Consider the following 12,366-nt stretch of genomic DNA (forward strand, 5'->3'; position numbering starts at 1 on the left):
AAGGGCCAGACCCATCCCTGTCCTATCAGACCTGAAGACCCCCACGGGGATGTCAGAGGCTGGCTGTGAGTAGGGCATGAGTGGAAGGCCAGCCACCTGATCCTGAGCTTTCACCTCTCCCTCATCCTCTATACCAACAGTAGGGGATGGGAGTCACACTTTCTTAATTCAGGTGTTGGGGTTCTGCCTGGAGGACCTGTCCTACAGATGGCAGTCTTGTCCCCAACCAATGCTCCTGAAACAACAGCTCTTCAGAGTTACTTCTCCAAATAAGAATCTAGGTCTCCCCCCATTCAACGGAGGCTCTCCTTTGTTGGCAGCATCAAGAACAGCAGAACAAAAGCTAAATGAGAGCCAAGAAGGCAAGTTCAAAGCGAACTTGAAACTTTTCAAGAAACATCCTTGTTGCTAATACCATGTCTGGGGGCTGGCTGGGATTCTAGGATTAGTGTTCAGGAGATAGAAATGGGTAACAACGGGGGAGGTGTGATCTTTCCCAAGTGCCATACCAGCTATTAAAATAAACAGGCTCTTGCTTCTTAAAGCTGAGGGTGGCAGGAAAAAATCTGGGTCCAAGCAAGACCGGAAGTACTAAGGCATGCAGTGGGAGGAAGGTCCAGACCAAGAGCCCTCAGAAACAGCATACCTGAGGGCCAGAGCAAGAGTCCTCAGAAACAGCATCCTGAGGCCCATTCTAGGGGTAGACAACAATGTAATCTCAGGCTTAAGTCTTGGGGTGACAGGTCAGCTGCTCAGAGCATATGGTTACCTCAGGACTTAGCAAAGGTGAATGTAACGAGTAGGAGGGAGAACCTTTTATGGCGTGAAAGAGGAAACTGACATTGTACTTAGATGTGGGGCCTCATTTTCCCTGAAAAGCAGGGGACCCTGAATTCAGATGGGCCGAGGAACAGGATAAGCAAGTGTTACGAGCACTGAGTGCTTTACCACTGTACCACAACAAAGCATAAACAAGTATTACTGTGGATGAGTGCAGGTGAACAGGCACAAGCCTCTCCCTACCAGTGAGTCCTAACTGGCTCAATATTAACCCTGGATATTTTATTTTTAAAAAGTGCCTTGTGGGAGGCCCAGGAATGCCATGGTGTGTATGTACAGGTCAGAGGGCAACTTTTGGGAGTTGGTCCTCTACTCCCACTTATCAGCACACATTTGGGTTCAGAGAGCTAGGTTCCTTTACCACTGAGCCATCTCCCCCTCATCATGACTCACTCATTAAAGATGACAGTTGTCAATTCTGAAAGCTCTCCACTTGGCTTATGTACCTGAGTTGGGTCCATGTTTGACCATCTCATAGACATCCCAAGACTGCTCTTCAGATGGCTGACCCTTTTCCTCTCCAAGGTTCTCACTACAGCTTGGAATCCCAGCAGAGGGCCAATAGTTGCCAAGGGCAGTTCATTCAGTGTCTAGACACCAGAAGCAATGACTGAGCGAGCATCTGAGTGCAGTAGACTCCAAATCCTGTTTATATTTGAGATGTGGAGGGACTTGCCCAAGGGCTTCTTGATGTTTCTCTCTACACTCTTCTGTTAGGTGCAGGCTGCAGGAGACATCAATGGTGTCAGCCCAGCAAACCACACAGATGTCCCAACCAATACAAGTAGTTATGGACTCCTTGGACGCTCTCTTTGAGGCAGTGGCTATCCTACTGGCTTGGGAACATGCAGACCTTGGGTTCAAAAGGCTTTTGTACCTGAGTGCACAGGTGCCGAGTAGCAGCTCAGCTCTGCCCCTGCCATTGGCTGTGCTGGCAGCTACTGACAACCCAGGGGGAAGGCCACTGCCATTCTACCTAGTGTCCTGGAACAGCTGCCAGGACTCTCCCCATGCACACCTTCCTGAACTTATGGGACTTGAGACTTGAACAACAGGTAACTTCCTGATATAAATACTTTTTTCTCAATTCTAATTTCAACTAGCTGAACTCCTTGGGAGGGCTAGGGCCATTAAAAAAAAAAAAAAAAAAAAAAAGAATGGTTACCAAGGTCCCACCTATAGCCAGCTACATGTTGTCCTGGGGAGTGAGTCCTGAGAACAATGTATATACCACAAACTTTATTTTGTGTAAATGAATTTATTGATGAATACACAAGGTAAAGGCTCCCCAAACCCCACCCTCCCCAACAACAGAGCCCAACAAAAACAGGAAAAGAAGCATTCTTGGGACAGCTTTTTCCTCCCGCACCTGGTTCCAGCGTCCCAAGCTGCACAATAAGGACCAGGCTTGGCTGCGGACAAACACTTAGGGAATCTGACCAGAAAGAGCTCTGGTGTGTTTGCTTCCCTGCCCTCTGTGCTTTAGCTTTGACAGAGACACACTTAGGCCAACGAGAGTGGATACAGGGTAAACTGACTCGAGTTCTCCCAATCTGGTCAAGCTCAAAACGGGCCTGAAGAGAAGCCGAGGGAAGGCAACAGCCTCTCTTCTGGAGCGGCCCTTGCATCTTCCTAACTCTCCCAGGGGTAAAATGAGAGGTGGCCTCTCAAGGAGTCAGACAGCATGGATCTGCTTAGGCCAGCAGAGAACCACAGCTGTGAGCGTCACTGTGGAGGGGCTGAGAGAGGCCTCAGTTTCTGGGGTGGACACACTCTGGTATAAACTTTTCTTTCTGCTTGCCCTGACATTTTTTTTGGGAAGTCCTTTGCTTTGGGATGAGAACACTGCGTTGGTAGTGGGAATCCCGTACACTACTCATGTCCAGCTGACTCCAAAAATCAGCATTGACAGGAACTTGGTCAACTTGCTTTCCATCCGACATCCCAGCAACCCACCTGCCTCCCACACAACCCTGTAGTACTTCCTACTCCCCAGGGTGTGAGGGAAGGAGGAAGGGAGGGATTTCTTTTTTGTCAGCTAACAATCCTTTTTAAGATTCTCGAGGCTTAAGGAACTTGAGAGAAGCTTTGCAACTGGGAGGAAACAGGATCACTCCAGACACACTTAAAGGAAGTTGGTTTCTACTCTGATTTTTCCAGTCTCTCCTCAGGATCCAATGGGTCAGGTCTGAGTCCTGCATAACATCTCTGGACCCTGGCATGCTTCTGACTTGAGCAGAGGACTCTGAATACCAGGTGCCAGGCTGTGCAACAAGTGGCACATCTCACGCAGAGTGAACCGGACTGAGCAGGGCAGTGAGTATGAGGCTCTCTTCAATGAATCATACCAATGTGTTAGGGAGGAGACTGCACATCCCCAGCCCTCTGTGAGATGACAACAACTACATGGCCTTCTGGAATGATCTCACTCTGCTCTGGAGCTTGAGTACCACAGATGAAGGGCAGATTAGCTGAGGGACATTGAAAACTGGCAACATCTCTACACACTTCTACACTCACTGCTCGGCTCCAGAACAGTGGCTCCAGGAAAGCCTGGCAAATCTTAGCTCTGCTTTCAGTCTTGTTACCTGGATGCATACTCATGTAACTGAGATGTCAACTGCCACCTGACCCCAGTGAGTGGGCAGATCACCAAACTCAGTACAGAGTGTGCAAAAAGCCATAGGCAGGTACAGGGAAGGCAGAAGGATTTGAGGAAAAGAACAGTGAGCCAGCCACGTAGGGAAGCTGATGGAGTGTCAGTCTCAGCTCTGCTCCTCAAGAGCCAAGAGGCCTCGGCAACACACTTTTTGCCTAGTACCTTTCTTTGTAGAAAAACAGGGTTGGATAAGTCATTAAAGTCTGTTTTAACTCTGAAACTCTGATTTTAAATCTGAATGAGCCCTGAAAAACACAGGGAAGGAGGCTGGGGTGGGGGTGGGGGCACTGTCTTCTTACTCATGTCTACTCTGCCTCCTCAGGATGACTCCTGGGCTAGAGCCGTGTACAGAGGAACACAGCTCTACCCCCTCTCAGCATTGTGCCCACATGTTCTGTGTCCCTGAACTCAGAGACATCAATGAAGACCACCACTGCCACACATGGAGTTGTCAAACAAGATAGCATGGGCATAACGGAGCTCAAAGGCTTGGCCAAGGGAAGAACTGGACAGAGGGAGGAGTGAGAATGCAAAAGACCAGGAGCAGGGTTGCCCCCTCCCCACCCCAGAAGGGGCCAGGGCCATAGGTGTACCTCCAGTAAGACTGTGTTTGATGAGGGTCAGTCACCCTTTCTACTCAGTGTTCTACCTCAAATTCTGTACAAAAATATAAAACAATAAGGTGCAGTTTATGTTTCAGTGACACTTTTCCTTGCTTTAATTAGTTTGTTGCCTTTTTCTGCTTGTGAAATGAGCTTTCGATTACAAAATATCAAACTACACTCAAAAGAGGGTGTAGAAAAGGCTAGCCATTGGCACAGCATGAAGAAGCTCACAACTAAGGACAGAGAGCAGCAGCAGGTGGCAGATGTGGGGAATGGTGGAAGGAGATGTCACGGGAAGCTAACCTATCCAACGGGGTGAATGCTAATGTCAGCACAGGATGACTGGCCACTACTGGGGTGGGTACCGCAGGGTTTGGGATCAGGCTCTACACAACAGTACAACGTCTTCCAGTTAAGAGTTCTTGGCTTGCACCGATTACAGGCTGACTGGACCCATTTATTAGTTTTTCAAAATGCTGTCGTAGACCTGATAGATGTACTGAGAGACTTCAGGGGCTCTACACTTCAGCGACAGCTGTGAAGAGGAGGAGACAGGAGGTTAGCATGGACACAGCAATGGTTCCAGAGGTATGCAAGCATTCAAATCAAGACAGTTTGTGACATTCTGAGACACTATGATTGGAACAGCCAAAGAGAGAGCTCACACTAATACAAACATGGATTTCAGAACTCCAACTTCGTTGGTACCAAGCTATGCTGTGCATCCACCTACAGTCCTTGTGGCATTCTGAAGTATGAAAATGATCCACACTAAAAACATCAAAGCCAGCCAGGCAGTGGTGGCACACGCTTTAATCCCAGTAGTTGGGAGGCAGAGGCAGGCGGATTTCTGAGTTCGAGGCCAGCCTGGTCTACAAAGTGAGTTCCAGGACAGCCAGGACTACACAGAGAAACCTTGTCTCGAAAAATAAAGATAAAATAAAATAAAATAAAATAAAACCCCAAAACATCAAAGCTGCTGACACCAGGGGATCCAGTGTTTTAACTAAACGTCAGTATAAAAAGATTCTCATGGTAAAGGACAAAACATAAGCCCCAATTTGGACTTTTTTAACTGTTTTAATGTTAAGCAACATTAAATAACAGTGAAGCATGCAAAACACATCTTATACATAGAAAAAAAAAATATATATGGCTGTCATTTCTTTTCTTTAAGTGGGAACGTGTTAAGTTATCCTCCACAGTATATTGCTGTGAGATTTTATATTATTTTATCTCATTATTCTCTTTATAGAAACCCTAGATGATTTACCATAATACCCAAGATGAAAATATTTTGGAAAAAAAAAGGTTAAAAAATTAGGAATCTTTTCAACTATGTCAACTTATGAATTTCCTGAAAAATTAACATCCTAACAACTTAGCTAAGTAGTAGTCATGACTGACTTCCAGCACTTGGGAGGCTAAGATGGGAGAACTACTGAGTTTGAGGTTAGCTTGGGCTACACAGTGAGTTCTAGGCCATCCTGGGCTATAGGATGAGACATTATCTTATAAAAAACAAAACACAGAGCTGGTAAGATGGCTCAGCAAATGAAGTAGCTGCCGTATAAACATGAGCACACAGTTCAGATCCTTAGTGCCCATGTCAAAAGCTGGGCACATTTTTCTGTGATAGATCACCACACTGCCCGTCAAGACCTACCAAGAATGCAGCAACAGAAAAGTGTATGGGTAAATGGAAGGTAAATATAGCTTAAAAAGTGTTCCACAAGGACAAAAACTTCACTGTCTTTTTTCTTTTGGAGACAGGGTCTCACTATATTGCCCTGACTGCTCTGGAACTCTCTATGGAGACCAGGCTGGCTTCAAGCTCAGAGATCTGCCTGCCTCTACCTCCTGAGTTCTATAAAGGATTGGAGGTGTACGTCAGTAGGCCAGGCTCCAGTCTCTTTTACTCTTTTATTTACACTTTAGTGCACTGAATTTACTCCTACAGCATTGGTTGATATTGTTTTTATTATTATTATATTATTATTATTATTATTAAAAATTGGATATAAGATTTACTAGTGGATATGACTGGTGAGGTGGAGCCTTCCAGAGTATAGGATTTGCCACTTGCCCAGGGATTACAAAGGGATGACCTTGACCCTCAGCCATCATTGTCTTCAAATTCATGTGCATTAAATGTGGTGAAGTCCCAGTCCTCAGAGATGTGCATCTTCTGGAGGTCAGGGACCTTGAACATAGTCCTGAGTAGGGCTTCAATCTTACTCTGTGGCTTAGTGCATACGAACATGATCACTTAGACAGTAGGAATCCTGGCCACTTTACCTAGAGACCTCTCAAGGAACCCTCCTATATTTGTCTGGACCTGTCAACCCCAGCACAGAGTAACAGCTGCTGATGTGGTGATATGAAAAGGGTGGGGCTTCACTTGAATATGAACATGACCTTTACTGACACTTTTTATCATGTATCTGTTGGCATAAATACACAAAGCCTCTAGGGCTTTAAAGTGCAGTTGCTCACATTCATTTGACCCCATGTGACCATGAAATGGAGTTTATTCCCCTTTGCCTTCTTCCTTCCTAGGGCTAAGATGTAGCTCTCGGCATGAGGATGCTTTGGCAGAAAAGAGGCTTCCTGGCATGGTTTAAATGAAGATGGCTCCCATAGGTTCACAGAGAGGGGCATGTTTGGAGGTGAGCCATGTTACATAGGTGTGGCCTTGTGGGAGGAAGTGTGTCACAGGGGGTGGGCTTTGGGGTTTCAGATACTTAAGCTAGGCCTGGTCTTTCTTTCTTTATAAGATTTGCTGTGGTCACAGTGTCTCTTCAAGTAATAGAACATTGACTAAAACACAAATGTGCACTGACACATATGAACATACATGCATATACCACACAGACACACGTAAAAAAGAAACTATGTGATGATTTGTTTTCTATAACATTCTTAAAATGATGGAATTGTAGGAGAACCAATGAATGCTTGCCAGGGCTGGGTTTACATTCCAGCACCTAGGAGGCAGAGGCAGCTAGCTCAATCTCCTGAGTTTGAGACCCGCCTGGACTATATAATGAATTCTAGGTCAGCTAGGGCTATGGTAAAACCTTGTCTCAAAAACAAATACCCAACTCCAGCAAAAACAAAAACAAAACAAAAATAATAAAACAAAACAAACCATAAATGATCCTTTGAAAACAGAAAAAACAGGTCGTTCTGCCCCACCCTGAGAGTATGTAATGTATAGTCTCATTTATGCCTATACTTATATTAGTTATTTTCTAGTCTTGAAAGTAAATGTATTAAGATATTAGCAATATGAAAAAATGGGTTAAAAGAAAAAGTCCCATCTAAGAGAGTGAACATTCCTTTTCAAACAGTGTGCATTAGGATGCAATAATTGTATCCGAACCTGAAATATCACTTGCCTACCACCCCCTTCCCGCCTCAATCCCACATAATTTTGAACAACTCATTAATCATTTTCCCCACTTCTGATATTAGGGCTGAACCTAGGGTGTGGCCTAGCTGACAAGCATCCTGCCATTTAGTGATATTCCCCAGCCTTATTTTTACTTTTTCCTTTCAGACTGAGTCTCTGAGTTGCCCAGTCTGGCCTTAAATTTTCAATCTTCCTATCTGAGCCTCCCACACAGCTGGGATCACATGTCTGTGCCACTAGGATCTAGGGTCTAGTCTCATTAATCATTCTTAAAAAAATATTATATGTATTTCATTTATTTGTGTGGGTTTGTGCCACAGTACTAGTGGTGGTTAGAAGACAGTTGGGGGGACAATTCTCATATTTATCAGTTTATCAGGCTTGGTGGCAAGTAACTTTGTCTACTGCATCATCCCACTGGCTCTTCTCCAATCTTTTCAACCACAATCCCTTGGTCTCTTAGCAAGGACGGGACAATGTATACACTTTATGAATGGTGAATTTAAAAAAAAACATGCACAAATGTCTAGAAAACTAAATGGAGTTTTTACCAGACCTGGATTTCTTAGTGAGACCCTTTCCTTTTAGGAAGAGTACAGAGGATTTTCCTGTTCTGTGAACTTAAGGTAAATGACAGAGTAGATTATTACTCTCTGAAAAAGACAAGACATGGGTCTGGGTTGGTGGCACAAGCCTTTGATTCCAGAACTCATTTTAATTTCAGTACTTGGGAGGCTGAGGCAAATGAATTTTTGTGAGTTTGAGGCTTGCCTGGTTGAAAGAGTTATTCTAGGATGGTCAGGGCTACACTTTGAGACCCTGTTTCAGAAACCTGAAACAAAGAATAAGAAAAACAAAACAAAAGTAGCAGAGATAGAAGGGAGGGCTACATCTCATATGGAAATCTCCCAGATGCTTCTGGGAAAAGCCCCAGTTGATGGGACTCAGCAGCAGGCACACACTTGGCATTCCAGGGTACACCAGGGAGAACACTAAGAATTTCTGTTTGGGTGGTACTACTCCTTTGATGCATGCTAGCATAAACAACAGCTGTCAAAATTAAGGAATGGGGTCACAGAATAAAAGGCTCTCTGAATCTGACTTCTCACCTTCCTCAGAACTAGTCACTATTATTAAATCTTCTTTCCCGGCCAATTCCTTCAAATCAGCCTAACACGAGCATAAGGTATTTCCCCGTCTCAAGGCTTGCTGGGAGATCACATTTTACATTGGCACCAGAGCTCAGTCTTTACTGCCGAGCAAAGCCATCCAGTAATTTTTATTTCCCTGGGATATCAGAAGAGGTTTCTCAAGCTACAGGGGAAACCTACAGGCTAGAGACTTCTCTCCCTGTTATCCTGAACCATGGTTAAGAATGATTAATTAGTGACTTGTTCAAATCATGGCTTTGTGGTAGTAGTTGTGTCGAGGTCTAGACATCCTTAAGGTCAAGAACTCCAAAAGCAGACAAGGGCTGATGTAAACAAACTAGGAAATGTTTTTGTTTGTTTGTTTGTTTTGTTTTTTGGTGGAGTGTGCTGGGCATTCTGCTCTATCCTTTCTGTCACATTACCTTGAGACAGGTCTGAATCTGGTGAGCTGGCTGTTCAGCAAGCTCCAGTGATCCTCTTGCCTCCTCCCTGTGCAATGCTGGGGGTCTGAACCCAGGCCCTCATGTTTGTACAGCAAGCACCTTTACCATCACTCAGCTCAGAAACACTTCCTCCTTTCCTAGGATTACAGGTGTAACCATGATGCCCAGCTAGAAACACTCCTCCTCTTAACAGCTTATTCTAGCACCAAATTGATGGTGAGGAGGCAGCATCTCTGTATGTCAGGGAAGCGATGGGTTTGCAGAACTCCTTACTCTCAGGGGGAGATGGTCTACTCTAGTCTGCCCCCAGTACCACGCCTTGCAAGTCAGAAGACCACAGTGAGGAGAGGAGGCATTTCATGAATGCAACTCGGACTCCTGTACTGAGTGCTTGTTTTTGGGTATCTCTGCCAGAAGTACTTCTCCAGGTCTCTGTAGTACACTAAAGAGTAAATGTATAGGTTCTTACCTCTGTACTCTAACCCATCTCACACTTTCTGGGAAAGGCCTACCGTATAATTGGGGTTTCCTGGCTGGATCCGCAGCTCTGCCAAAATCCAAATGCCATTAGTGAGCTTCAGGGACTGGTACAGCATGTCCTGCCCTTCCACGTTCCTCTTGGCGATAGTGTAAACATTGTTGTTTTGTAACTTGCTGGAAACTGTGTCTAGAAACAGAGATCCGAAACTTTAAGACTTTCAGTTAACATCTCCTATGAACGCATTCCCTTCTCTGCCCTTCTTGTGAGCCATCACACATCTTGAGTTCCCTGATGAATTCTAGCATACACACATTTTCAGAGGTTCTTCTGTTACAGACAGGCAAAATGAAGGGCCATGTCATCAGACAGAAAACAGTAAGGTGAACTAATACTGGTTTAAGAATTACTTAAGGAGGTTGTACTATAGATAGATAGATAGATAGATAGATAGATAGATAGATAGATAGATAGATAGATAGATAGACAGACAGACAGACCGACCGACCGACCGACCGACCGGCCTCAGGGTTACTAAGAACAAACTAAATCCTTGTATTAATTACTTTTCCCACAATGACAACGTCCCTTGGCCAAAGGGACATAAAAAAGGAAGGGTTATTTTGGCTCACAGTCCCGGGGTATAGTCACGGCAGCAGGAGTGAGGAGCAGCTGTTCAACACTGCATCCAGTCAGCATAAGACAAATGCTAGTGTTAACTTGTTTTCCCTTGTTCCCCATACAGACTCTGTGTTGATGCTCATTCTGAAATACTGCTCCCCAGCAGGGAGAGTTACACTGATGATCAGATGTATACTTCCCAAGTCACTACTACTGCACTGTGAGCCATGTGGGCCTCCGTTTCCTAGCTTTAGAAAAGGACAGAGCTGCACAAGTCTTTTCAAGTCAGATTTATTAAACTGGACAGTTAATTTTTGTTTAAAGCAGGCAAACAAATTCTTTAGATGCTGGAGAGAAAACCATGCTTTCAAACACACAAGTAAACAAAGTGCTTTAATGAAAGACACAGAGAGGCCCGAAGCCTTGTGAAATGACTGCTACGTCCTCAGATCCCAGCTGCCATGCGGGTGATGCCTCTGCAACTCCTGAGCTCAGGGCAAGAACAGGCTGGTATTCTGGTGACTACATCATCAAAGAGACATGATGCTCTAGAATTTTTTTTTTGTTTGTTTGTTTTGTTTTTCAAGACAGGGTTTCTCTGTATAGCCCTGGCTGTCCTGGAGCTCACTCTGTAGACCAGGCTGGCCTCGATGCTCTAGAATTAATTAAAGGTCATTTCTCTGTCTGAGATGTTGCACTGTCAGAGACAATGGAGATAACATGCCAGATGTGTTAGTGTCTTTAATTCCAGTACTTAGAGGGCAGGGGCAGGGGCAAACAGAGGCAGGAGGGAGCTCTGAGTTTGAGGCCAGCCTGGTCTACAAAATGAGTTCTAGGACACCCATGGCTACATAGAGAAACTTGGTCTTAAAAAAAAAAAAAGAACTGGAGATGATGATAAACAAAGCTTCTTTGTTAGTTCCTTATTAATTATCTTCAGATGAGAACTCAAATTACTCAGTCTAGTCCAGGAACTAAACTCTCACAAAAAAAGTCTTTTCTGGTGTGGTCTCTAGGAAAGGAAGAAGAGTGGTAATGAATAGTAAGATCTCTGCACATGCAGCCTCAGGGTTTCTCACCGGCTTTCTCACCATCTCAGGTGTCAGTGATCAGCATCTATAAATATGTATTTGAATTTTGTGTTGACCTGGCACTTGAGATGCTACTAAAGCCACAGGCTTAAGCATATGCTTGAATAAAAGCTGGTGTTAGATGTTCTTCTCACTGATGTCCTCCACACCCAAACCAGGCAACACTGGGAATGGCAGTACTAAGGTCTTTCGTTAAGTATTTTTAATCAGTTAGTTATTAATTTTTTGCCTTTTAGAGTTTTCATTAATATCAAAGAAGAGTAGTTACAACTTAGGGGATGGCTTAGCAGTGAAGAATACTGGCTGCTCTGCCAGAGGACCTGGATTCGACTCCCAGCTCACAACTGTCTAGAGTAGTGGTTCTCAACCTTCCTAATGCTGTGACCTTTTTGTTGTTGTTTGGTTTTCAAGACAGGGTTTCTCTGAATAGCCCTGGCTGTCCTGAAACTCACTCTGTAGACCAGGCTGGCCTCGAACTCAGAAATCCGCCGGCCTCTGCCTCCCAAGTGCTGAGATTAAAGGCATGAACCACCACTGCCCGGCATGCTGTGACCTTTTAATACAGTTCCTCATATTGTAGTGATGCCCCAACCATGAAACTCAGAGATTCAACTGCCTTTGCCTCCGGAGTGCTGGGATTAAAGGCATGAGTCAGCACTGCCCAGCTAGTTATTTTGTTATTACTTCATAACTGTAATTTTGCTACCCCTATGAATCGTAATATAAATATCTGATATGCAGGATACCTGATATGTGACCCTTATGAAAGGGTCATTCAACTGCTGGCCTAGAGGACATAAGGCATACATGTGGTGCACAGACTTATATGCAGGCAAATACCAGACCCGTAAAATAGAGAGAGATGGTTTTATTCCACACCCCAAAAGTGCCTCTATGCAGCACTGCTGGAGGAAGAAGCCTCAATAAATTCTGCCATCATCTCGTGTGGGGGGAGAGTGCGGCACATAGTTCTTTGCTGTCAGTCATCTCTTGGGGGTGGGGGGCACAGAGCTCTTGCTGTCACTCTGGTTCCTACAGTGGAATGCTCTTGCAACTTAATGGG

At 44.7% G+C, this 12,366-nt stretch overlaps 1 protein-coding gene across 10 annotated transcripts in view; it reads right to left on the reverse strand.

Moving 5' to 3' along the window:
* Positions 1–4,182: 4,182 nt before the first annotated feature.
* The window catches only part of Ap2b1 (adaptor related protein complex 2 subunit beta 1), a 103,110-nt gene continuing 94,926 nt past the window's right edge, over positions 4,183–12,366 (reverse strand). For all 10 annotated transcript variants that reach the window (XM_076936161.1, XM_076936157.1, XM_076936159.1 and 7 more), the window contains 2 exons: positions 9,626–9,780; positions 4,183–4,639 (listed from right to left, as the gene is read on the reverse strand). In XM_076936161.1, coding sequence (XP_076792276.1) covers positions 4,565–4,639; positions 9,626–9,780 — 230 coding nt within the window. In that variant the 3' untranslated portion in view covers positions 4,183–4,564. The remainder of the gene's footprint in view (positions 4,640–9,625; positions 9,781–12,366) is intronic.

Source organism: Arvicanthis niloticus, chromosome 6 (assembly GCF_011762505.2).
Source record: "Arvicanthis niloticus isolate mArvNil1 chromosome 6, mArvNil1.pat.X, whole genome shotgun sequence".
Classification (NCBI taxonomy): Eukaryota; Metazoa; Chordata; class Mammalia; order Rodentia; family Muridae; genus Arvicanthis; species Arvicanthis niloticus.